The following is a 26,801-nucleotide window of genomic DNA, read 5'->3' on the forward strand; positions in this document are numbered from 1 at the left end:
GCAAGAACATGCCTCATATCCCTGGATTCCCAGTCCTCAGCCCAGTGCTTGGCATACTGTGCGTGTTCAAGAGGTGCTGAGCAAATGGATGGATGGATGCAGGCCTGCATGCTCCAAACAACTGGCCTAACAGGCCACAGAAGTGACTGCTGTTGATGCTGGTCACTGGGGAGCATGGCCTCATGTCAGGACTACCTCAGCCAGTATATGAGCCCCTGAACTAAGTTGAACTTGGCTATGGGAGTGTCCAAGCCCACTGCCCAGAGCCCCGTGGGATTCTCAGGAATCCAAAACGGCACATGGCTCCTGCCTTGTCGGAAGAAAAGCAAAACAAGTGCTCTCTACTACCTCCCTGCCCTCCCTGTCCCCATCATGTGCCCATCCCCCTTCCTGCCATTCAGGACTCTCACTCCAACGCATCCACTTCTGAGACTGAAGTGCTGGAAGTCTCCAGACACCCCTGGACTTGCCTGAAATCAGGTAACTACAAGCTAGAGACAAGCAACTCCCAAAGAAGAGGGAGGGGAGAGGGGCAGGGAGATTTTTGGCGGAAGGTAGGACAAAGCCATAGCTACAGGGTTTCAGGAAAAGGATCAACTTCCAGCCTTGCCCTACCTGACCGCTCCCTGCTCTCCCAGCCTCCCGCAGCATCTGAAAAGTCAGGGGCCCCACATTCCCCGCTGGGCCTGAGTCCTGCACACATTCTCACCTCCCGCCTCCAGTGGGTGCTGCTGAGTTAATGGCCTGTACCATGTCAGTGGTGAGGGCATCCAGCAGGCTGGTGATAAATTCCATTTTCTTCTCTTCTGGGCAGCCTGAAAAATAAGGGAGATTTGAAGGCAGGTGCCAGGTAAATAATCAAGTAAACGCTTCCTCAACTACCAGTTCCCAAACCTCTCCAAGTCCTCTTCGTCCAACCAAGTCCACTTTGGGAACTGTTTACTGCTCAGGTAGTTCTCATAAACCTCCACAGTTGCTCCACCCACAGCCCACGAGGGACCATCAGACCAAATGGATAACAATGCTTTCCATTTTCTCCCATTCCACAAATTTTGCCGAGTATTGGCTCAGCACTATGGTAAATGTTAGGGTCCTCATCCTCATGAGTTCACAGTCTACTGGGGAACTCAAGCTAGTTGTGGTATAGTATGACCAGGCACTCCTCCTAGAGAGTGAAAACGCTCCTCTAGAGGGAAGGACCAGGTGCTGCAGGGGCACATGGGACAGAGAGAACCCCCAGTGGTCAAAGTTGACTCAAGTGGACCTACCAGTTTATCCATCCAAGAACCTCCGTCTTCTTCCACTTCCTTCCTTATCCAACTTAGATTATAACGATCAAATCTCCCTTATAAATACCCTCAAATCCTTTGCTTCTCTTTTCCTCCATCGCACTCTTCCAGCAAAGCCCCAAGCACAGATGAACCTTCCCACTGATACACCTTTTCCTAGTCTACACTCATGAGGCTCAGTATCGCTGGTGTAAACGCCACAACACAACTGGACAAATTCATGATTGCCAGCACCAAATGGGCCCTCACTACCCACCATTCTCCTTTCTGCAGCAACTATTTCATTCCCTTCTCTCCCCAAATCCTCCAGCCCTCTGGTGAATCGCTACCTTCTCAGAGAAGCCACAGACTCTGGAGTAGATTCTCCCTGTCCTTCTCATAGCTCTTTCCCTTCAGAGCACCTGTCACCACTGTTTATATGTCTGTATTCACGTATTTGCATGCTGTCTCCCCCACTATGTAAGCCTCAGGTCAATTCTGATCACTAGATTATACCCAATGCCTGGCATATAGTTAAATCTCAATTCACATTTGTTGAGGGGATGACTAGAAGGAGATACCCTGGCGCCATGACTCCATTCTGTGACAGGGTGATTTCTACAAACCTTGCTTGGAAACCCTCTGACTTTCAGGAGCCTCTGTCTTTAGCTCTCACTTTGGAGTCTTGATGGGGAAAGGGAAGGTGGGCCCAGCTCCCACCAGCATCGATCCGAGTTTGTACTGATTAAGACTACTATGTTCCAAGCCACTGATATTTGGTAATCTTCTTGTAACTCACTGGCAGAGAACACTATAAATCCTTAAGGGAACCCAGCATTTAAAGACATTTAAAGGTCCTGGGCCCCCTACCTGTGTGTCTTGTGTCACCTCCGTGACAGTCCTGGGCCACCAGGGCTGATTGCAAAAGCACTCTCACTCTGCAGGATAGGCGACAGACACTGCCACACCCCTCAGGGCAGCCCCTCTCCATAAGCTATCTCCTTTTCGCAGCCCTGGGAAAAAGGGTTCCCAGCCCCCAGAACATTGGCCCAATCACCCTCAGGTAGAGAAAGAACTGTAGAATTGTTCGGATAGGATTTTAACCAATGATTACATTTTAAAGACAAAAGGTAAGAGCATGGAGAGAAACAATGTGCTCAAGGGCACAGGGCCAATTAGAGACAAATCCCAGACTGGATGCAGATCCCAAGGCTCCTGGCTCCACACTCTTGCAATGCCCCTGCCTAGCATCTCTGCTCCATCTTGCAGATGGGGAAACAGACCCAGCGGAGGGAGCTGCTTCTGCATGAGGGGGGGGGGTGGAGGAACAGAAGGAGGTGAAGGCCCAGCAAGTGGCAGCGCTGTCTCCCACCTGGCAGCTCCCTGTCCTTGAAGGGGTCATCCACCTCCGCACTCTTGGCCCTGGCGTCGCTCTCACAACTGGGCGTCACGTAGCTGGGAAGAGACAGATACAGGAGGTGAGGAGGGACTGGGAACTGAGCTGACTGCAGCCACTGCTGCCAGCAATGATCTGTGTTGTCACTAAGCCTAGAGCTTCCAATGCTGACAGCAAAATATCTCCTGCGCTGTCCAGCAGCTACAATGCTCCCAATGAGACGTGCAGGCATGTCATATTAATCACTCTAGTGTGACGACGTCACCTTACGTCTGCACACAGGATCTTTTTGATCCAAAGAACCTGGTGACTCAGGCAGGACGATCACCTTCTCACCAGTGAGCCAAGGTTCAAGAGGTTACCTACTTCTCCAGCTAGGAAGGAAATACCAGAATCCAGGATCCAGGTCTTTCTAGCAGAACCTCATCTGCCCGTGAATGAAAACACTGCTCTCCTAGTGCCTGGACGCGCACCAGGCCAGGACAGTAAGGCCGGGAGATGCGAGGTACCAGCCTAACAGGAAGCTGCTCCTTGCCCCAGGGTCCACCTGAGGCGCAGGACAGGCTCTGGGGGGCTTACCGTGTGGAGGTCCCGGGCAGTGGGCGCCCCGTGTCCACCAGCACACACCAGCAGTAGCCAGTGGACTGGTGGCACTGCACTGGCTTATAGAGCCCCCCAGGGGCGCACTCCGGGATGACGATGCCCTCCCGGGGATTCTGCTGTGCCTCTTCCAGGGCACTCTGCCTCTCTTGGTCACACGAGTGGACTTTCTCTGTAAGAGAAGATGCAGCCTGGGGTGACTATCACTCTCGTGACTTATCATTGCTGCCCTCCATGCAAGGACCCAGCCCGGCCCCAAGGAACTGAAGGCTCAGCTGGTGAATCACCGCAGAGAGCTATGTCTCCTACGCCGCCCTTGGTGAGGGACTGGAAGCCCGGAAGCTCCCGGCAGCCCTCTCCGCTGCCAGGATTCATCAGCATTCACACCCAGTATGCTCCACCTCAGCAACACGCCAGCCAGGGACTCTAGGGCCGCTCCTTATCAGAGCAGTGGTTTGCCTCGGGGGTGAAATTTCCTGAAATTCTCTGAGAGAGGCGGGTGCAGGAGCCTGACTGCCCTTCAAGCTGACAAGCTGACGCAGGAAGGCCTGTGTGTGGACACTCTCCCAAGCGCAGACACAGCGGGACAGAGCCACAGACCGCCAGCCTTGGGGGAGTGATGCTCAGGTCCAAGAGAAGCAGGAACAAGGCCCAATCCTGCTCCTTCCCACCCTGCAACAGGGCCAGACAAAGTAGGTTGAATGGACTTGAGCCCATTACACAACACTGCTTTCATCCAATAGAAGAGAGACAGGCCCACAGGAAGGTGTCTGCACTCAGCAGCCTCAGGAAATGTGTGAACACGTCTGAACAGCCAAACCCGGTTTCCCCGGAGCCAGGCCCAGGCTGAGGTGGTGTGTGGTGCCCTGTGCCAGGGACGGCCAGCCCAGGGGGCCTCAGACCCACAGGGCCCCGGACCTGAAAATCCTAGCCAGTCAACCCGTCTACCTGCCTGACTCTCCTTTCCTGTTTTTTTGTTGTTGTGTGTTGTTTTTCATTTATTAAAAATAAATAATATTGGGTTTCTTTTCTTGTCATAAAGGAAATTTTGAAAAACACATAATCCCACCAAAGTTAAATACTACTCCCCTGGGCCCTTTTGTTATGCACATACACACACACAAATACACATGCACACACCTACTTGGGTTTTTTCTACAATAAACGGGATCGTATCATAAATATGTACTCTTACTTTTTTATCTACTTATTTATCTATTTATTTACTTTATTATTACTTTATTTTTTTCATGAACATTATTCCACAACTTTCCTCCTAAAGAAAATGACAGGAACACAGGCTTGGGCATCCCATGAAATTTTCACAGCGTGTTACAAACGTACCATTCTCAGAGCCAGGAATCAGCAACCTGCAGACACACGCTGCTCACTGAACAACAGCACAAATGATCAAAATTACACAAACTCAACTGTAAAGGAGCCAAGCCCTTCGAAATAATGGCTCTATTAATGATACACGTATGAACCGTGCAGATGTTTAAACACATTGCAGGTGTACACAGAGACACAAAGCAGTGCCACGCTGTCTCAGAGAGACATCAGATGATGGGAAAGGATTCTGTGTCTCCTCCTAGGAGGAATGCTGAAAAGCAAGAGCCCAGTGATTCCCATCACAGGGGGAAGGGGCTATTCCTTAGGGGCATAAAAATATCTGAGGGTCAGGAGATGGGTAGGCATAGCATATTCACTATTAAAATATAATTTTGAATTTGCAAAATGAAAAAAAAATACTATTGTTTTCATAATGCAGACACAGCAAAGCTAAACAGAATCTCCTTGGCTAGAGGAACAGGAGTTTAAAACGGTTGACAGACATTAAACTAGGGATTCTGAACTGGATTATAACTACTACCAAAATAGCCCCTACAGGCAGTTTAGGAAAGAGACATAAGCTGATTGGCGAGAGAGGGGCCTTGGTGAAACTGGGCTTAAAGACCCAGAATTTGGACTTGAGCCCCTGGCTGTGATGGAGCCATGGCACCTTCCAGGGGATTAGGCAAGAGTTTTTCAACAGCTCCCCAAGCCCCAATTTGGTAGCCTCATTTTCCTACCTCGTATTTCATGCCATGGAAAAGGCGACAGAGCAGCAAAACCAAAGGAAAACAGTTTTTTTACTGGCACCACGTTCATGTAACAACCTCTGACAGAGGTTTTAAATTAAGATCCTCCAGGCCAACATTCTGAAGCCATAAAACAGACCAAAAGCGAGAGGCAAAGAGATGGGGGAGGAAGCTTCCCCAGAGGCAGAGCAAATGATGAACCTGACTTCATACCACCGGGGATCCTGAAACTGCAGAACTGTGGAGGAGAACCATCTAAGGAGAGGTGGGAACCCATGGTTTGGGGGCTGTCAGACTTCTGGAAGTCCTTGAAGGATGTTCTGAAATGTTTACAGCCAGCTTCCACAGAGGCTGCACGAAGCTCTATGGAGAATAAAAACCATACAAATGATGAAGCTCGCTAATTTGGAAAAATGGAGGGTAGCATGGAATTAGAGAAAAGGCTAAACGCTGGGTTTATTACTTTTTTATTTATTTGTTTGTTTGTTTATTTGTTTATTACTTTATGACAGTCCCTACAAGTCCAGGTGCCCCTCTAAGAGAGACATGAATGATTTATAATAACAGCACTAACCATTTGTGAAAAGTACACAGAGAGTTTGTCTTCCAACAGAGAGAAAATCTCCCTTAAAATCCTCTTTATACTAATAATAGTCAAAGCAAATATTCATTGAGTACTGTGTGCCAGGCGACAGACTAACGGCTTTACTTGCCTGATTGCTTCGTCCGTATGAGGTGGGCATCATTATTATGCCCATATTGTAGACAAGGAAGATGAGCTTGGAGAGGTTCATGAATTTTCCCAAGGCCACTCAGGCCAGAGAGAGGAGGGCTGGGACCCCAGTCAAAGGCTCCTGACAGTCAAGCCTGTCTTGTTCAACTCTAGACAGAGGTTACTCCCTCTAAGCACTTGCTCTTGGGGAAAAATACATTTATTTTTACAGTGTGACGTTCTTCCAGGTCAGCTGCTTTGCAGACTACCCCAAATCTGCTGCCTTCCAAATCAAGAGTGTAAAAACACGTACTTGCTCATTCGACACAGCACAGCTTATTTTGAACCAATGATTTTTATCAGTTTATGCACACTACAAATCTTGTACCCGAGTATTTCTCCCTCTTTGCCTCGGAACTGGAAAACTCAAAGCCAAATTTGTAACCTACCCTCCATTACAGAACGGTAAAATGAATATTAGCTAACATCTATTTGAGAGTTTACCACGTACCAAGCTTGCTACTGGGCACTTTACTTGTATTAATTCACTTTGAACTCATCACAGGCCTCTAAGCTAGGTGTTATTATTATCCTCACCGAGAGAGGAGGACCCAGGAACAAGGACTGGCTGTGTGATTTCCTCAAGGTCATACAAGTAGGAAGTGGCAGAGCGGGGATTCCGGCCCAGGCGGTCTGCTCCTAGGCTATGTGCTTCCTCTTTCTTCAGTATCGTCTCTCACTGCCATGTGCTAATCTGATTTTTATTCTAACCTATATTTTTCTTTTACTCAGTGTGGTAGGTTGTTACAAAAAGGTCCCAGTGAATTGCACCTCCCTGTATTCATGCCCCGTGTAGACCCCTCCACATTGACTCTGATTGGCTTTGCCCAGTGGAAAGGGCAGAGGTGACAGTGTGTGACCTCCAGATCTAGGCCTAAAGAGGCCTTGCAGGTTCCATTTTCACTTTCTTGGAAGCCACTCCGAGTCCACTAGGTAAGGAAGCCAGCCCAGCCCACTGGAGGATGAAAGGCCACATGGAGGAAAACCGAAGCAGCTCAGCCCACAGCCAGTACTAATGGCCAGAGGTGTGAGTGAGGTCTTCTTGGACATTCCAGGCCAGCTGACTCTACAGCTGGATGAGTCCAGGAGGGAGTTCAGGTGGAACCAGTCAAGGAACCACCCATCCAATCCACAGAAACATTACAAAGAATAGGTTATTTTCGTTGTAAGCCATTAAGTTTTGGGGTAGTTTTTTACACAGCAATATATAACTAAAATACCTAGACTTGCTCAACTCATAAGTATTTTTGTAGCCCTCTTAGACCCTTCAGCCAATCAATCAATCAATTGATCAATTATTCCTTCAGTGCTTCTCCAGAAGGCATGCAAATACTAATCAATACGTCCCAAGGGGCATCTGAGGACCCAGAAGCCAGCCCCATCCTTAGGGCCATTGTAACCCTCTGCCCTTCTCAGTCACCTCCCAAATGAATCTTAAAATTCACAACCATCAGTTTTCCCAGATACCAAGAAGTCACCTTCCAGAATGCAAGACAGGAGGGTTATTTCAAGGGTCTCTCCATGACCATTGGTTCAGAGAGGGAGCTCCCCAGAGGTGGACACTCACTGTTCTAAAACATTCAATCTCTGCTTAAGAAAATTCAGGGAAGATGACAAGGTTAGAAGATCTGGCCCAATAACTATTAGAATGGACCAGAACCATCTGTAAATACTTGAAAGACATAAACAGCAGGGGAGAGGGAAGAATCAAGCCTTTCTGGGAATACCTGACCACACATTCTTACACATTCATGCACACCCACCCCTATAATCCTATCCTGGGATGGTGCAGAGAAGAAATGAGGGCCAGGTCACTCCCCACCTGGCAATGGATGGTTTAAGTTTCACTCACAAACCCCTGGCTGCCTAAGAGAAGAAACACAACAGGAAAGTATGCTGTGGAAGAAATGAGAACACCGTCAGGCCTTTGCCACCAGAAAACACAGAGCCCTCTCTACCATCAGTTATACGTAGCGCCAGAGCAAAGCAGGACTAAAGTGGGGCAGGGGTGGGCAGGGAGGGGGACAGGAGAGACAAAGACTAGGCTGAACCAGACGAACATAAACCCCGTCTGCAGGCCCAGGGCACGGGTTCTTACGTGTCCAGCCAAGACGGGATAAGCATGCAGAACAGCTCTGTCTGCTCTGGCTGGCCCATGCCTCTCAGTTACTTGTGGTAATTAGGAGCAAAGAAGAGCATGGACAGCCTAAATCCTCAGCTAATCCCCAATCTTGATTTTAGGCCAGAGTTTATCCTTTTGTCCTGGGAATCTTTTCTCCTTTATCATCTTTTTCTTTTTTCTTATTTACTTTTTTTTTTTTTTTAAGCAAAAATGGCCAACAAATATAAACACTAGAAGATTCAAGTTTCAGGTCCTTGGGCTGGTCTGTCTTTCTGATGCTGCCTTTCAGAGGAGGAGCTGCTGAAGGAAGGAGCAGACCAAAGAGTGGAGATGCAGGGTAACCCAACCCCCAAGTCAGCAGGTACTGGGGAGCTGGTCCCATCATGAACTCTTTGGAGAAAGAGCAGAGGAACTTCTTGGTGATGGAGGCAGAGGGGGAGATGGCGGAGAGAGAAGGCAGTAGTCAGAGAAAGTGAGTATCACAGTCAGGGTTCTCCAGAGAAATAGAAGCAATAGAAGATACAGAGAGAGAGAGAGAGATGGAGATCTATTTTAAGGAATGGGCTCACACAATCACAGGGGCTGGCAAGAGTGAAATCTGTAGGGCAAGCCGACTGGCTGGAAATTCAAGTAAGAATGATGGTGCAGTCTTGAGTCCAAAATCAATAGGCCAGGCCAGCATGCTGGAAACTCAGGCAGGATTTCCATGTTATAGTCTGGAGGCAGAATTCCTTCTTCCTCAGGAAATCTCAGTTTTTGTCCTTAAGGCCTTCAACTAATTGGATGAGGCCCACCCACACTATTGAGGGCCATCTGTTTTACTTAAAGTCAACTGATTGTAAATGTTAATCATATCTGAAAAATACCTTCACAGTAACATCTAGACTAGCGTTTGTCCAAACTGGGCACTGTAGCCTAGTCAAGTTGACACATAACATTAACCAAGGTCCATATGAAAAACGAGAGCAAGAAAAAAGCCCCATCTTATAGAAAATCATACACAGAAGAACACAGAAGAGTCACGGGCCATAGAAACATGTATTAGGAAGATGCCTCGATGAATGATGCAGTCTTCCCTGAGAAAGAACCAGAAGCAATCCTCCTAGTGGAGGCTCAGTCGGTAATTACAGGCAGCTGCTCAGACCGTTCTGACTGAGAGTTGCTTATACTAGAGAAAACGGGACTGGGAAGCTGACAGGGCAGGAGACAATGTCCTAAGAGAGGAAGGTGCTCCTAGAGTGTCGGACCTAACGCAGGATCCTGAGTAACATGCGAGGTTAGGGCTCACAGAGACGATGCAGAGGAGGTCAGAGGCCTTTGTGGACCGTTTCTCAAACAGGCTGGTACAGGGTGTGTGCAGGCACCACGTCAGGCTCTGGAGAGGTCAGAAAAGTTTTGTAAGACGTAGCAAGAAGAAAGAACTAGCCACAAGATCTTAACCTACCCTCCTTCCAGACATTCCTCCATCCCTGAAGCTTTCTCTGAGGGCCCCAACCTAGACTGAAGTCTCCCTCTGCTGAGTCTAAGACTGGGGATCTGTTCCTGCCATGCACCCTGTACTCTTGGTACCATGACTTGACTAGAATGAGAGATGAGGACTCTGTCACATCCTTCCTGATCCTTCACCTCACCTATCCCTGGCCCCCAGCTCCTTCTTCCTAGGAAAACCATAATGTTTCAGGTTTAAAGGATCCATAAAGAGTATTTAGTGTAAGAACCCCTCTATTGCTTGAATCCCTGCTATGCCATCCAGCCACAGAATTCTGTTCTAGCCTGACGCTTCAGAGATGGGACCACCCACTGCTGGGCAAATGCCAAACGGTGGGGATGAGACCGCAGAGGCTGAAAACAGAATATCTGGCCCTTTGACTCATCCTGGGAAATGCTACATTCAACCCTCAGACTATCAAGTACTGGATTTTCTTAAGGGAAAAGTCCATAAAAGGTTACCCGCCTGAAAAACGAGAGGAGCTTATTTATGTTTCCTTGCAAAAGGAATCATCCCACCAGGCCAAGAAAATTAAGGAAAACACTAGAGTTGTGTCGCCTACAATTACCCTGAAATCCTTTCAAATACCTCACACCCCTCTAGCCTCTTATCAAAAATGAATGAAACGCTGAACGATAACCCAGAATAACAAACTGTGTGTTAAAAACAACCTTCCCTAAGTCACAACATGAAATTCCAGAGGCGTAAGAAATCAAGTGGCTCCTGCCTCAGGAGTCTCTGGGCTGGCATGTAAGTGTGTGAGTGTGTGAGCGTGTGAGTGTGTGAGCGTGTGAGTGTGTGAGCGTGTGAGTGTGTGAGCGTGTGAGTGTGTGCTGTCGGGACGGCTGCAGAGAATCTGGCCACGCAAGGGACTGCAGGAACAAAAGCAGGGACAAGTAGGAGCAGGTTTGAAGGCAGTGACTCTCTTGTTCTTGAAGGGCCGGCGTGGGATGGGGATGTGGTCTCCAGCAGAGGAGGTGCTGCTGGAGTCCATAATCTCTCAGAGTGATTTATGGTACATCACTAAGCAGGCCCTTTTTGTTTATTTAGCCACACAGAGTTTTAGCACCTATGGTTTCAAGCCAACTATGTGAAGAGGTTATTTTTCTTACTTGTGGACTTTGCATTTTTTCACAGGAGGAGCCAAGTGGCCCCCAGAGGACCATTTTTCCAAGCACCATTTTCTGGCTGGCTCTGCCTTTCCACTATAGGCTTTCCATCACACCCAGCACCGAGCTGCTGCTTGGCCATCACCAATTCCTGAGTCTCAGAGTCATCCAGGGACTCCAAGAGCCCCCTGAAGAGGAGGGGAACCCACAGAACCATCACTCAGGGCTCCCTTCAGAACAGAGGGCAAACAATAGGCCTAGAAAAGGAGAGGCCCAGAGGAGAGGCCCTGCCAGCGAGGGAAGAAGCAGACTCAGACAAACGGAACAGAGTCAACCCCTGAGATTGTGCTCAGGTGTGTGTCAAGTAGAGGTGGGGGTGGGGAGAAGAGAGAAAGAATACGCACAAATTTAACACAGTTACCTCTTCCACTGGAGTGGGTTTCCCCATCTCATTTAATCTAAAGGCCCTTTCCCCACAGAGTAGGAGGCCAAATGAAGTAAAAATTGTAATATCACCCAATCCTAACCTATGAAGGAACCTTGGACCACTTCTCTGCAGGAGGGTACACCTTCATGAACTAACTGCAAAGAGAAGAGAGGCTCTTCAGCTCTGGCCCAGAAGGAGAAGTGAGGATGGGATAAAAGCTCAGAGGGATGGCTGTTCCCAAACGCCAGAGGGAACTCAGGGCCATCAGCTATTCCAGGAACAGGAGTCGGGGGTAGGGGGAATACCTGGGCTTCCTTGGCAAGGCTAAAAGCACGAGTAAGGGCCTAGCATCCTGCTCCTGCACACTCCACCCCAGGGCCTGGCATGTGGAAGGTTCTGTCACTGTGTCATGGCAGTCAGCAACAGTTGGAAGAGAGGCAGTATAGCATGGTGGTCAAGAGCACGGGCTTTGGGGGCAGCAGGATCAGCCTCTGCCACTTGTTAGCTCTATGACCTTGGGCAGTTCACTGCAGCTCTCTAAGTCCCAGGTCCCTTACCTGCAACAGTGGGGTAACAAGAGCACATGCCTCATAGGGTCATTGTGAGGAGTCAGTGCAACAGCATACTTGAAGCATTTACCCAGGAGCCATAGCAAGGGTCTAAGGTCTTAGCTGGTCTAAGGCAGCAGTGTCCTCAGCAAATGTGGAGTGAACCCAGGCTTCCTGACCCACACTTGTGAATGACCAGTCTCCCCAACTGGCCTGCAGGAGTAGTGGGAGCAGTCTGCTCCAGGTGGAGGCAATAAAGGGACACACTGAAGGTAAATTAAAAAAAACATAATATAACTAAGAAACAGTCTGCTTTTTATGATCACCATGCCAGCAACTCAAAACAATATCAGTGATAGAACATTCTTCCCCACTGGGGTGGACCACACCACTGCCACCTCCCATTGCCACACCACTGCCCGACAGTCAACTCCTTCCTTAGATGTTTCTTGTATTTCTTCCCTTGGCCCCCTTAGCATCACATAGAGGCTTTGGTACACAACAGTTGTTGCTGGGCCTGTGACCCGGGACAAGGCCCTTAACTAGTCTGGGCTCCTTTATCTCATTTAAAATGAAGCAGTGGTACTAGATGATATCACTCTCACAGCCCACAGTCCTACAACTGACAGAATCAGGTGCACTTCCCCATGGCTCAGGGGCCTGATCCAAACCAGCTTCCCACGCCCCAGGGGAACCTAAGCACAAGGAAGGTGCTGAGCGGAGGTCAAGGCCGCTGGGGGCCTTCAGGTTCTCCCTCGCACCTCGTGTCCCCCTCACAGTAACGCTGCTGTGTGGCTCAACGTGCTGTGGCTCAGAGGCCCCACCTCCAGAACAAAACTAACATCTTGCATCCCACGTCCCCCACACTGGCTGAGAGCTCCTACTCACAGGAGTGTTTGCAGTGGGCTCTATAAACAGGGCACGTGGCTGGGATGAAGTGCCCCAGGTGAGGAGGTGTAAGGGGACATTACAATCTAACCAGCCTGTCTAAATAATTTCTCTCTGTGGAACCTAAAATGGCCATGCACAGTGCACCATTGTCTGAAGCAATGACCTCTTCCTTCCCACACAGACAGAAACCAAGGAGTGGAGGAAAACAAGATATAAATTCTACTGAAGACATTTCTTCTAAGATGGATTGTCCCAAGATAGCATCAGCATCTTTTTTTTAACTTTTCCCCCAAAGCATCACTGACTCACATCCACTCAAATTTTAGGAAAGGCTCCATCTCTATTGACTCATACCATTAAGTGAGCTCATATGACCCTTCCACCAAGAAGAGTATGAAATGCTTCAGAGTGGTTTTGCAACGACAAGTACCGAGAAGAGGCAAGCTGTGTTCTTTCTAGTTTTTCTCAGTAATTTCATTGACCTTGATCTGACAAGCTCTGTTCTTTAAGGACAAGAGATAATAAATAAAAATTCAGGTGAGAAGGAAGGAGGGGGCACAGGCCAAGGGGAAACAGAAGAGAGATTTTTTAAATTTGTCAAATGAAGTATCATAACTTCACTTTGCATTCCCCCAAACACTAACATTGCATGTGTGAGTGTGTTTATAAGATACATACCCTCCTACTTTCAAAGCCATTTTACAAATAAACACAGACTGAGGACCCTCAGACCAAAGCAGAGACTGTAGCTGACTTCTAGCAAATTAGAAGGAGCTAATTATAATACTTGGGTAGGATCTTTGATTTCAGTTTTTTAGCAGCAAAGGCCAAAAGGAAAACATTGGGACACATGGTTTTGCTATCAACACCAAAAAGCATACAAACTCACCTACAGAAACAAAACGTTTGCAGGCTGAGCAAGTTCCAGAGGCTGGGTCGTACACCCACACCCGTCCCACCCCACCACTACACCTCTGTGTTCCAAGCAGACAACGCGGGGTGAAGGAGCCAGGCAACCAGGAAAGCCAATTTTAAAACAGGGTAAAAATGAACTGCAGGGCTAGGCTCTCTGGGGCCTCCAAACGTGTTTATGGCTCCTCTCTGCAAAGTGAAAACTTGAGAAAGGCTTTTGTTGCCAGGGAGAAAGCCATAGGGATGACCACTGCTCCCCATCCCCAGCTCCATTCTACTGGCCATGATTGACCAAGACACCTGCAAGAGATAGATGGGCAGACATCCAGAAGGCCAGTTATAGAAATAAACATCAAGAGTTTGTTTTTATATAGATATTTTAAACGCACACAAGCCCAGACCCGTCCGTGGCTGCTAACGTTAGTGGATTACTCATTCTTCCTCCCAATCACGTCAGTGTGAGGTTCCAGGTGGCTGTGGGGTATTTGCTTACAACGGCTACCGCTGGTTTCCCTGAGAGCTGTTTATTTTTCCAGACCTCAGGTCATTACATCACCCTGTGGTTTCTGGGCAGGCGGGTTTAGGGGGTGGGGATCCAGCCAGGAGGAGCAGTTGCCTCAATGACCCCAAATCCCAATCATGGCAGCAGCTATCCCAGCAGGAGCGTCCCCAGTGAGGGAACAGCAATCCATAATGCAGCCAAGGGGCCCAAAGCAGGCCTAAAGAAGCACCACTCTGACGCTGGCAGGTAAGGGCAGGGATGCTGTGAACGGCTTACCTGTGACATGGATGGTGAACTGGGCAAACACTCTCATGTACAAGGAGACAGGGGCCATTTTCATGGCAGAACTTATAAGAAATGCATTTCCACCTTGTGTCCCCATTCACGGCTCTGGCTCCAGGGAGCCTAGTTACCATGAGCTGCTGCATTGACTGAGGCACAGAAGGCAGGTCTGCCAGGCAAAAAGACAAGGGAGGAAAGGCACAGTCCTTTTGGATTTAACACACAGGGCCAGGTTCTAGGGCCTTCTTGAAGTCTCAGATCAGATCATGAAAGAAGTTAACTAGAAAAGATGGAGATAAAGGAAAGAAAGAGACAGGGAAGGAGGAAGGAAGTCAAATGATCCCACTAGAGGCTCCAAGAGTTAACCACGCCAGGGCAGACGGAAGGGCCTACGTGCCTCGAGGGCGTTGCCACGCTGCACAAAAAGTTAAGGCTCACACAACCATATTTCCTGAGAGATAGTATTTTCCGAGGAGAAAGCACAGAGTTTTGTCACACAGGAAAATAAAGACTTTTATAAATCCCAGCTGTAGGAAAGTGTCCACATATAGCAAAATTAGAAGCAGTGAGAAACGGGATGAAGAATGAGACAAAGCCTAGTTTTTGTCATTTTTTTAATCGCTTTACTCTCTTCTATAAAATGTAGATGATTAAAAATTTTTTTAAGTCTCGCTATACTAAGAAATGCCTTGGTAGCTAGCCCCCAAAACAAAAAACTCAGCAATGGTTCCTATTTGCTTATAAAAGCAGAACAGAGTCGCTGGCCAACATCATGTACGAGAAGATGCTTGCTCTCAAGTTCCAGGGCGTTAGCTGGCCAGGTACAATGTCTTTCTGAGTGCACGAAGAACTCCTGTGGCAACAGAGGCGAGAATCAAAGAGAAGAAGTCCGAAGACGTAGAGCTGTCAACGCTGAAGCCGCCAAGTACTCAAAAGGCGACACTGACCACGGTGAACACATGACAAAGTCTTAAAAACAAAACCTCCAGGAGGAGAGAAGGAGACAGGATAAGTCTGCAGGCATATGTGTCATGTTATTGCAAAACTTCAGCTGCCCAGTGGAACCTTTCCAACATCAACAGTCCCCAGGCCAGAAAACAAACCTGGCGTCACAGGGTCTGTGTGTGAAAGAAGGATGTTTGGGGTGTAAAAGAAACTGGGATGGCCTTTGTGCCTCTGAGAGAAAGCTGTGAAGAAGAGCTCTCACCCAGACGGGCTTCTCCAAGTCCTACTTCAACCTCCCCAGAGATGGGGACTGGAGCTCACCTGAACCCAGAATCTTCCAGCAAACTCTAATGGGAAACTATCTCTGGGGCTTGACCCAGAGGCTCCAGTCCATACGAGTCAACTGCCCAGACATGAGTTATCATTAAAGTGTATCTAACTTCTCATCAAACCAAATGAGATAATGTGAAAAGTGGCCAGCACAAGACATAAAGATGTTCCATCAAGAGTCGCCATTGTGGGATTTTTTTAGGCACTTATGGTGCACCTACTATGTGCTAGGCATTTTATATATATATATATATACTGTTGCATCCTTAGAAAAATCCTGCAAGGCACTAATAACTTTGTTTTACATATAAGGAAATCAAGGCTCAGCGTAGTTAATTAATTTTCTCAAGGTCACCCAGCCTCTCGGTGAGAAGCTAGCATTGGAAGCCAGGTCTATAGGTTAGTCTCATACCAAAGTCCATGCTCTTGCTATTACAAGGTTTCTTTCTTATATATACAAAGGATTACCTACCCACTGCTTACGAAAGCCAAACCTCAGGATGCTTCCTTGGTGACCCATTTGTGAGAGCACGCGCCAGAACAGAATGTTAAAGCTTGACAAAGGCTAACGTGTAACGTGAGATGACGAAGAGCTATGTGAGCTGCCTGAAGAGTCCCTGTGCTGATTCAGGCTTCCCTGGGCACAGTAGGAAACATCTCAGGAGGCACATCCCCGACTTCTGTGTGGTCTATGAGAGGGACCAGACAAATTTCAGAAAGACACCTCCATCCCATCCAAATGCTTCTACTTCAATCCTAGATGCCAGGGGCCAGCAAACTTTTTTCTTTAAAGAGTCAGACAGTAAATATTTTTAAAATATTTAAATGTGATGGTCTCTGTCACAACTATTCAACTCTCCTGTTGCAGAACAAAAACAGCCTAGACAATACGTAAATAAAGAGGTGTGACTGTGTTCCAATAAAACTTTATTTGCAAAAACAGGCAGGTGGCCATTTGCCAACCCCTGCTATATGCCTTTGTGATACCATGTCTCTTACACATAATGACATCAAAAAGATGGACAGGCACTCAGTATTACCACTTGATCATGATGGTGTCAAGTGAGAAAGTCCCCAGTTTACAAGGAAATTTCTAAGGCATCAATGTCTGATAATTACCACTGGTCTCAGTTTCTCCTAGGGAAACTTTAGGTCCCCCCCAACTATCCTGTCCTACACACTATCCTCACAGACATAACCAGAGCCAACCAGGGAAAAATAAAGGTGGCCGGGGGCCGGCCCCGTGGCTTAGCGGTGAAGTGCGTGCGCTCCGCTGCTGGCGGCCCGGGTTCGGATCCCGGGCGCGCACCGACGCACCGCTCTCCAGCCTTGCTGAGGCCGCGTCCCACATACAGCAACTAGAAGGATGTGCAGCTATGACATACAACTATCTACTGGGGCTTTGGGGAAAATAAATAAATAAATAAATAAAATTAAAGGTGGCCTGGTCACTCCAACAAAAGGAAGGTGGTTGTACCTGCCTGGAAACCATTTCTCAACATGACCCCATACTAATCCAATTGGAAACTATATAGGGGAAGTAGGAATGGAAAGCAGAAGAAATGAAGTGGAAGCAAACATTATGAACCACTTGACATGGCCACTTCACCACACTCAAGAGACTACAGCTCAAGAAGACAGGCACTCTCTTCCCAAGGATATGTAGTTTTCTATAGCACCACCACTTACTAGCTGTGACCCAGGACAAGTTACCTCCTCTCTCTCAGCCTCTGACTCTTTGTCTGTAGGATGGAGACGATAACAATACTCATACGGTTACAGTGAAGCTCAAATGAGATAACACATGTAAAGTTATACAGGACCTGACACGAATTAGCTATGACGACAGTGATGATTCTGATTTTGCTGCTGCTGATGATCTTTTCTCCTCTATCCTTCCCCAAAGCAAACACATTGAGCTAGATTCTACAATAGATATAACAGACAGGCAATAAAGCCCTTCCCCTCACAGAGTTTATAACCTAGGTAGAGAAATTAACCACTGGTAGATGGAAAAAAAGCAATTCATGGAAGCAATTGCTAAATGTCTAATGAATGTTTCAGGCAAAAGATGCTGTATAATTTCAGAGAGAGGCTCACCCTCACATCTACCACTTGGTTACAGAATGAGAATTAAGCCTCATACTAGGGCTCTGCAGACCTGCTAGAGGTTCAGAAAATGGGGAGACCATTTGTAGATGTAACTTCCAGGTACCACAGGCACCAAAACAACTTCTATTTGACTTAACATATTTGCTTAACAGTAATGGGGGAAAGGAGGAAGGTCTTAAGAAGAAGTCTCCTGATAGATACTTTTGCTTAGGGTGACAATCACAAAGTCTTTCCTGATTGAAGATTTCTCACTATAAGCAGTATCAATAACATTGCCATTTTTTCCTACCAATAATGATGATGATAATAAATATATGTACTTAGACTTTATCATGCACTTACTAGTTATCACTTAGCCAGGCATTGGTTAAGTAGCATACAGACATTAACTCAGTTAACTTTAACCACAGTCCTTTGAGGAAAAAATCATGATCCCAGATGAGAACTGAGGCTCAGGGGGATAATTTGACTTGATCTAGTCCCTCACTAAGTGTTAGAGCCAGAAAGTAAAGCCAGGTTTCACGGATTCCAAAGCCTGGGCTTCAACCACACAACTGGTCTGAAAAAGACTCTGGCCCATGGGAGTTCACATGGTCTCCTTCCCACCCCACCGTCCCACACCTCCTCCAGCTTTACTCAAACAGGGAACCAAACATATGCAAAGGTACTGACCAGCCCAAGTCACAGAGAAAATCAACCAATGCTGTATGGATTCACCTCGTGGCCCAAATCATCCCACACACTCTAGTGCCCACACCACCACCTTTACCACAGAACTGGCATACAGATAAACCTGAAGGGGGCCAAGGATGGCATACTTGTTGATTGACGGTCATGTAAAACTGCCTGCCCCTTGTCAGGGATATATCTTTTGTTTGTAGACCTTGCTATCTATAAGGAAAAGATGATATGGCTAAATTCAACAGCCAGGCATAAATTACGCTGAGTGGCACTTCTCACAATGAAGTCTCAGGCTGAAAGAAGAATGATGCCCTCCTGATAGAGGTAAAGATTGGGTTGTTCATGTATTTTCCTGTCGATGGACATCCGGTCCTTACTGATGGTATATGGACTTTATTGATTTTGGTCTTCATTGATGGTAAATGAATGTTACAAATAAGTCCTACAAATCTGATCAGTCTTCAAAACTTATCACCTTTCTACAAGGGGTTCAGCCAGTACCAAAACCTGACCACTAGCAAGACCCTCAAAAGATCAGACCAGAAAAGACACGAGTATAAGCAGCTATTTAGAGCCTTAAAAACACATAGAACCGGGGCCAGCCCCGTGGCTTAGCGGTTAACTGCGCGCGCTCCGCTACTGGTGGCCCAGGTTCGGATCCCGGGCACGCACTGACGCACCGCTTGTCCAGCCATGCTGAGGCAGCGACACAAATACACCAAATAGAAGGATGTGCAACTATGACATACAACTATCTACTGGGGCTTTGGGGAAAAAAAAAAAAGGAGGGGGATTGGCAATAGATGTTAGCTCAGAGCCGGTCTTCCTCAGCAAAAAGAGGAGGATTAGCATGGATGTTAGCTCAGGGCTGATCTTCCTCACACACACACACAAAAAAACCACATAGAACCAAGTCTCTTGAGGCTTGAAGTCCAACTTCTGTATGTCGAGCCATTCTTCTTTCAAACTCTTCGGCATGGCATGTAGAAGTCAATTAAAATATTAAAACATACAGTCAAAAGTTTTTTACCTAAAGGCGTAAGATATTCCTGAGATAACAACTGAAGAAAATTAAAGTTGGAAGGGATTACCTCATCTAATGTCATTTTACAGCTGTAGACATTGAAGATCAGACAGGTTAAATGACTCACCCAAGCCCACACAGCAGGTAGTGATGGAGCGACCATGGGGCAACCATGGACGGACCTGGTATGTATATAATCCAAGGCAGATTATTTACCTGAATTTCTTACATTGGTGTTGTTCAGTTTGGAGTCCTTGATTACCAAGTGCTTAATCCAGAGAGTGGGAGCTGTGATTTCTGAAAAAAAAAAAAAAGGAGAGAGAATATGAAGTCTGGGGAAAGAGAGTATTAACTTGGAGTGTACCCTCCAGATTTCTTAATAGCTTTTTTAAACATCTGAGGCATTCGAGGCTTGAGCTATCTCCCTCGTTCCATATCCACTTTGTCCCAAAGCCCTCTCGCTTCCGCACAACAGAAGCTCCTCTCCCCATTAGCTCATAGGAGCCAACTGGGGCCTCCTGTGCCGGGAGGCAGAGTGGTCAGAGTCCAGAGGCGCTGAGCCACTCCATCCAGGAATAAAAATATTATCCCAGGAGGTGAGGAACATGGGCCAAGCCAAGTCTCTCTCAGCTGCTTCCTTGGAAGAAGATTTAAAGGGGATAAATCAACAAACGAACGCCAAACAAACCACAGAGACCATTTTGGAGGAAACGGCTGAGCCACAACAGATTTCAACTTGCTGAGACTCTGCCCCACGTGGGAAAGAAAGTAATGGGTCTAATGTGTGCTTCAATTCCCTTTCTAGTGGTTTCTCATTGAACAGAGGCTGAATTCCTCCATCCAGAGTGCTCCGGGGTGCCCCTAGGCTCTCCAGGGCTTGGGTCACACCGTGGACAGGTGGTGTGGGAATCCAGATGACCCTCAACAGGCTGTAGAGTGACAGGATCTTCGGCGGGTGGTTGGGGAGGTCTCCCAAGCTGACATGGTCTCCATTCTCCACCCGATCCCCCAGGGTCCCAGAGTTGCCAATGATCCAGGACCCTTGTGGATCATAGAAATGTTTGAATTTCTAGGCATAAGCACACATATGTTCCACTAAATGACCAGTTGCAAAACATATCTCACATTTCAATCCTTCTCTCTCGAGCCAAGCCTGTGCTGGGGACATCCCTAGCCACAGTACCAACCAGTGGCATAATTTATTTTTATTCCTCTGTCTCACTGTCCAGTCTTATGACCCAGGACTGGATACACTAGGCTGAAAGCTGCTAACGAGTTGCTATATATTACACTGAGAGCCGAATCTTGTTGTCAGACTTTCTAGAAACCTCACTCTGCCAAGCTTCCTGCTCCTCCTCATGGGAACCTGGAGTACTTAGCAAAGCACACTGAAGAATATAGGCCCTGAGAAACTCAAACACAAATCGAGGCCAGCCTTTTACACTCTAAGCTCCTCTTGTCTACTCCTCACACCTCCAGGGACATCCCGTCTCTATTTTGCCACCAGCCACCACTATGTCTCTTGACCTAGAATTTCTCCTCTCCCAAATGTCTGACTCAACTCTCAACGTCTCTAAAACTTGGCCAACCAGCTCTATTACCAGTCTCTTTCCTGCTACTTTCCTCACCAGACCCCATCCCCACCATACTCCTTCCTTTGTTCACGCCAGTCCCCTGCCTGGCTCCTCCCCCCACTTTCAAGATCCAGCCCAAGTCCCATCTAGTCACAGAATCTTTTCCCAGGCCATTGTGATCTCTTTTTTCCATAAATGTCTACCACAATAAAAACTGAGACCATATAATTTAACACACAAAGCTCTCCAATAGTTGCCACTGTCTTGAGAGCAAAGGCTTCATTTCGTCTATTTCTCCTTTGACTTCCAGAAGCCTAGCACAGAGCTGGGCACAGAGTAGGAACTTAGAAGTGCTGGTTCATTTACTAAAGGGACACTGCCGGCCTGACTGTCTCTCTCAGCCATGGCCCCTTCGTCTTGGCAGCTCCAAGGATCTGTTCAAGCCATGTTATTGTTGGACACCAGCAGCCAGGCAGGAAGTCTGTCAAGAACAGAGGGCCTTTCCAGAAGTGGAGAGTGTACCAGTTCCTGGGAGGGTTTGCATTTTTTAAAAGGTTAAAACAACCCAGCTTAAACTGGGTAAAATTGAAATTAAAAAAGAAAAATATATAATAATAAAGGTTAAACAAACATCCGAAGGAAAGACTTTCCCCAAATCTGAACACAGATGGTGGAATTCGAGTCGGAAGTGATACAAGAGCTTACCATCTCCGTCGAACACCGGCTGAGTCTCCATCGTGGGTGTCGGCTTAGACCCGTCATCTGAATTGAGCGTTAAAAAGAATCGAAAAGAGACTACCATTATTGAGGTAAATACTATCTACTCTCCAGCACTGTTGAATGGTTGGGGTTTGCACATGGCCCGGCCAAGTCCCAGTGAAAAGACCAAAGAGAAAGAAAAGAAAGAAGAAAGAACAAGAAGGAAAGAGAACCATAGAGAAACACCAACAGTAAGACAAATTCAGGTGTGTGCTCGCCATCCCACGGAAGGGAGCTATGTTGTCATGGCTTTGGAGGATACTTTCTCACAAATTTGGGTGCACCAGCATGGGTCTGTCAGCCCTTGTTCCTCCCCACAGGAAAGGTGGGAGAGCCATCTTCCCCAGAGGCACTGATTTTTGGCCTGGCTTGTTGGGACAAGGTCAGCACACTTGTGACATGAAATTCTGGCATCTCCAGCTCCTTCCTGCCCTCTTGTGAAAGGTACCAGCCCAGTACCTTTCTAGTGGCCCTCATTGAAGAGCTAAAGGAACACAAAAGAATGTGGTGCTATTCCCTCCCAACTTCCTAGCTATTTCTCCATCCTAATTTAAAAATAATGAGGAGGCAGGAAGGACCATTCTCTCTTCAGCACGCTGGGCTGAAGAGAATCAGGAATCCTTAGAATACTTTTAACTGTGAAACAGGATGCACCCCAATTCCCTGTGAGAGGTGGAGGCAAACGAAATGAAAGGGAACGTGGGAAATTGCACCCTGGATTTGTTTTGAAATTTCCAACATAGCTGATGGGAGCAGGGAGTTCCCAATAACAAAGTCCTAACACTTATTATATAGTAGTGTTGGCAGCTGTCTCTGCAGAGCAAGAACCTCTGCAGGTCAGGAGTGAGTGCAGACTTTATCTATCTTCCAGGACTTAGTTATCTTCACTAAAATAAAACCTTAGTTCAGAGCAGTGTTTCTCAACTTTTTTTTCATTATTGCCCACCTAAGGGCATTTTTAGACTTTTTTTTCCTAATCACCTTCCTAATGAAACTGTAATAACACAGATACACTGTATATCTCTTTATGTACTGTATGTATATCTGTGCTTTATATGTAAAAAGAGCAAGGGTTCTTTTGCCCCCCAAGAACCAATTTTTGCCTCACTGGTGAAAGCTGGGAGCAGGTATCTTTGCCCCCAATGAGAATGCATAGTTTAGAGATTTCCGTTTTCTCCCTCAGCAAGAGAGGGAAGGAGAGCTCTGTGGTCTGAGACAGTTTGATGATTACACCACCCCTCTCTTCCCAAGACCTCTAGAGGTCTTTTAGAACTGAAGGCTATATTCTCCAAGCATTAACTATTTATGAAGAATGCGAGTTCTCGGATAGTCTCTGCGACGCCAGTCAGATCATCAATAATAACAACCCTCCACCATTCGGAGCTCCCAGAACCTTTGGCCGACTTCCCCACATCTTATCGGGGGAGGGAGAAAGAACACAGAGTCCTGATCCCTTTTTTGTGCCAACACCTCACCCTTGGGATCTTAAGATGCGAGAGCTATGGAGACCCTAGCCCCTGCTGGAGGCTGAGACCAGCAATCTGACAGCTGTTGACACCTGACCCTGCTATTATTCTCCTGGGCTGACACCAAGACCCAACTCCCACAGGGGCCAAGGCCATCCCGAACTACCCGACAATCACCCCAAGGAATGAGACGTAGCAGGAAGAGAAGAGTAACCATGCTGGATATCTTATTCGCCTCAAACTGGAGCCCCGAGCAGGCACCTTTTGATGCCAGACTCTAAGTTTGAGCTGGAAGTCATTGAGGGAGAATAAACACGGAACAGAGCTACACAATGTCATTTTTTTAATAGCATCACTTCCCCTGACTCTATTAACACCTCTTTCCGTTGAATTCAACGAACCACTGAATAAGGTCTTTTGGCAGCTGCAATGTACATTTGGTTGCTCCTGCCGGATGCAGAGTTCAGTCTAAATAGCCCAGCACAGTGTGCTCAGCCTCTCCACACAGGGTGGCTTCATTTTAGGAGTCTTAATGGTAACAAAGAAAAAGTGAGAAATCAAACATTCCCAGAGGGACAACGGTGAGAAGCCAAGTGCAAAAGGGCTTATGCAATATTTTAATATTCAATTAAAATCCCCCCATATCCCAAGAGCTCCATCTCTCTCTGGAGCAAGATAACAGAAAACATTCCGTTTATTTCTCCCATCATCCAGATGAGAGTCTGGGATGGCCCATCTGCTCCAGCGGTTGCAAAGACAGTCCGTTGCTCAAGGAGAGCAAGGAGGGTTTCCAGTCTCCCGGGGAAGTTTTGCACTTCTGCAGGTCGAGGACCTCCACGATTGCCCAGATTCAGGCCCAGAAGCCCACAGAGCATGAAGCCACGTGCAGGGAGTGAATCTTCCTACAGGATAGGGTCACCGAGGGTGAAGAGATACAGCTGCACTGCCAGAATGGAGGCCCCAGATGTCAATCTTTATGAAGTGAGAAAAGACAAGGTGCCCTGCTGCCAGGAGAGCCACCTGTGAAATCCAGCATGCCCAGAGGATGGAAGCCAAGCCAAAGCCAACAGGACCCTCTGACCATCATCTCCGGGCACCTGGGCACCTGGCTTCCAATCCAGCAAACAAGCGCCCTTCTACCAAACACAGGTCCGAGGCCTGAGTCCAAGGTCCACATCAGTTCTGCTTCCTGGCAAGCCTTGGGGCAGTACCAGGCCCCACACAGGGCCCTGGGGGGAGAGAAAAGCTTCCACATGTGCCCCCAGCCTCCCAGTCTCCAGTGGGGTCACACTCCAGATCCCACTTTTACATCCAATAAGCTGCATAACTTGAACCCCTCGCTTTTCTTCTCTTGGTAGTAATATCTTCTCTTCTAAAAATGAAGGCTGCCTGCCTCCCCGGCCTCAGAACCGCTGTGTAGCTGTAAAAAACTTGAAAGGCCTCTTAAAGAGATATAATACCATGAGTGCTAAACCGTCTTATCTAACTGCTTACTTTTAAAATTGGATTTGAAAATTAAAATCCTATCAAAGTTTTAAATTAAAAAATTAAGTAAACTTTACAACTCAGTAAGAAGACAAACAACCTGATTTTAAAACGGGCAAAATATTTTAAAAGACGTCTCACCAAAGAAGATGCATGGATGGGTAATAAATACATGAAAAGATGCTCAACATCATTAATTGCTAGGAAAATGCAAATTAGAACCACAAAGAGATACCACTACACACCTCCTAGAATGGCTAAAACTTTAAAAATAGAAAATACCAAGCGTTGACAAGGATGTGGGGAAATGGAAACCCTCGTTCATTGCTGGTGGGAATGCAAAATTGGGTAGCCACTTTGGAAAAGAGTTTGGCAATGTCTTTAAAAAGTTAAACATAAACTTAGAAATAAACATAAACCAGAAATTCCCCTCCTGGGAATCTATCCAAGAAAAAGAAAAACATGTCCACCCAAAGACATGTACACAAATATTCATAGCAGCATTATTCACAATAGCCTCAAACTGCAAACAACCCAAGCGTTTGTCAACTGGTGAATAGATAAACAAACTGTGATACGTCCATATAATGGAATATTATTCAGCAATTAAAAGGAAAATTACTAAAACCTATGACAAGATAGACGAACCTCAAAAACATTATACTAAATGAAAGACGCCTGTGCAAATACTATGTATTGTATCATTCCATTTATATGAAAAGCCTAGTAAAGCAAATCTGTAGAGACAGAAAGCAGATCCACGGTTGCAAGGACTAGAGGAGGGAGTGGGGTATAACCGTAAATGGGTACAAGGTTTCTTTTTCGGCTGACGGAAACATTCTCTGGTAATGGTTGCACAACTCAATAACTGTACTAAATTCGTTGAATTGTACATTTACAGTGGGTAAATTTTATGGTATGCAACTATACTTCAATAAAGCTGTTAAAACAAAAGAGGGGGTAGTGTCAAAGCTGTCACAGATAAATCATCAGGCACAGCAGTTAGATTATTTGAGTGATCCTTAATTTGGGTTGAAGACTTCCATATATTTTAAAGAAAAATACGTCTGAATCTCAGTTAACATACATGCACATGATGATTTGATACCTGGTGTTTATCCTTGGTGATTCTTTTGGACCTCAAATAGTAAGATTTCATTTCTCTTTAATACCATAATACTCTTTTAGACCAAGGAGAAGATGATAGAACACTGAATAAAGCCATTTCAAAGATTATCATCTTTCTTACCGGGAGAAAAAAGTAAATTTGGAAAGCTTAAAAAAAATAAATATAGCAAATCTGAGAGAATTTCTCAAGGATGATGTCAAGATCAACAATAACAACAGTAATAGCACATTTTGCAACACTCACAGTTTCTGGCAAGTGGCTTTCCTCATCTATTCTCACCACAGGCCAGGGCAGAGGAAGTCGCCAGGCAGATAAAAACAGATTGAGTCTCTGTGCAAGAAAGTGATTTGTTCAAGGCCCCAGAGGCATTGAGCAGCTTTGGAAACTGCCCAGCCCCAGAGCCATGGCATCTGGCCTTCCAAGATTCCTTAACCCCCAACCATGCCTCGTCCTTGCAGGTGCAGCCCCAGAAAGTCGCAGCCCCCGCACCTGCTCTGCGAGCCTATACAGACAGTGGGTTTGTGTGACAGCACAATTCCTTGCCCTGCGAGAAGGCCTGGCCCACGCACAGACAGCTGGAAGTCACTTCGACCCCCGATGACACCATTCAAAGCTGCCTCTGTTTGGCTTTTTGATTCCTGATTGACATTCGCTGGCGAGTGGAGATAAATGCTGGGCTGAGGACAATGTTGATCCGCTCTGACTATTCTCAGGGAAAGACTTTTCAGAATAACAAACAAAACAAAACAAAACCCCAAAAACATTGGTGTGCTTCAGGGACTGAATAGAGCCCAAGAAGTCCAGGGAAGCAGGGCCCGGCCTTTCAAGGGGCTGGCAAGTCCATTGAGGAGTTAATTGTTTGGGTGTACAATGAGTTTATTCTGACCACATACAAAG

At 46.8% G+C, this 26,801-nt stretch overlaps 1 protein-coding gene across 3 annotated transcripts in view; it reads right to left on the minus strand.

Annotated features, from left to right (window-relative positions):
• The window catches only part of SMOC1 (SPARC related modular calcium binding 1), a 146,616-nt gene that overhangs the window by 16,601 nt on the left and 103,214 nt on the right, over nt 1-26,801 (minus strand). For 2 of the 3 annotated variants that reach the window (XM_014784340.2, XM_087448315.1), the window contains exons 6-10: nt 21,771-21,860; nt 19,708-19,788; nt 3,244-3,436; nt 2,641-2,723; nt 710-815 (exon numbers count right to left, since the gene is read on the minus strand). In XM_014784340.2, the coding sequence (XP_014639826.2) occupies nt 710-815; nt 2,641-2,723; nt 3,244-3,436; nt 19,708-19,788; nt 21,771-21,860 (553 nt within the window). The remainder of the gene's footprint in view (nt 1-709; nt 816-2,640; nt 2,724-3,243; nt 3,437-19,707; nt 19,789-21,770; nt 21,861-26,801) is intronic. The other variant, XM_087448317.1, reaches the window with a different exon arrangement.

This window comes from Ceratotherium simum, chromosome 24 (genome assembly GCF_057802395.1).
Source record: "Ceratotherium simum simum isolate JZ-2026a chromosome 24, ASM5780239v1, whole genome shotgun sequence".
In the NCBI taxonomy this organism is placed as follows: Eukaryota; Metazoa; Chordata; class Mammalia; order Perissodactyla; family Rhinocerotidae; genus Ceratotherium; species Ceratotherium simum.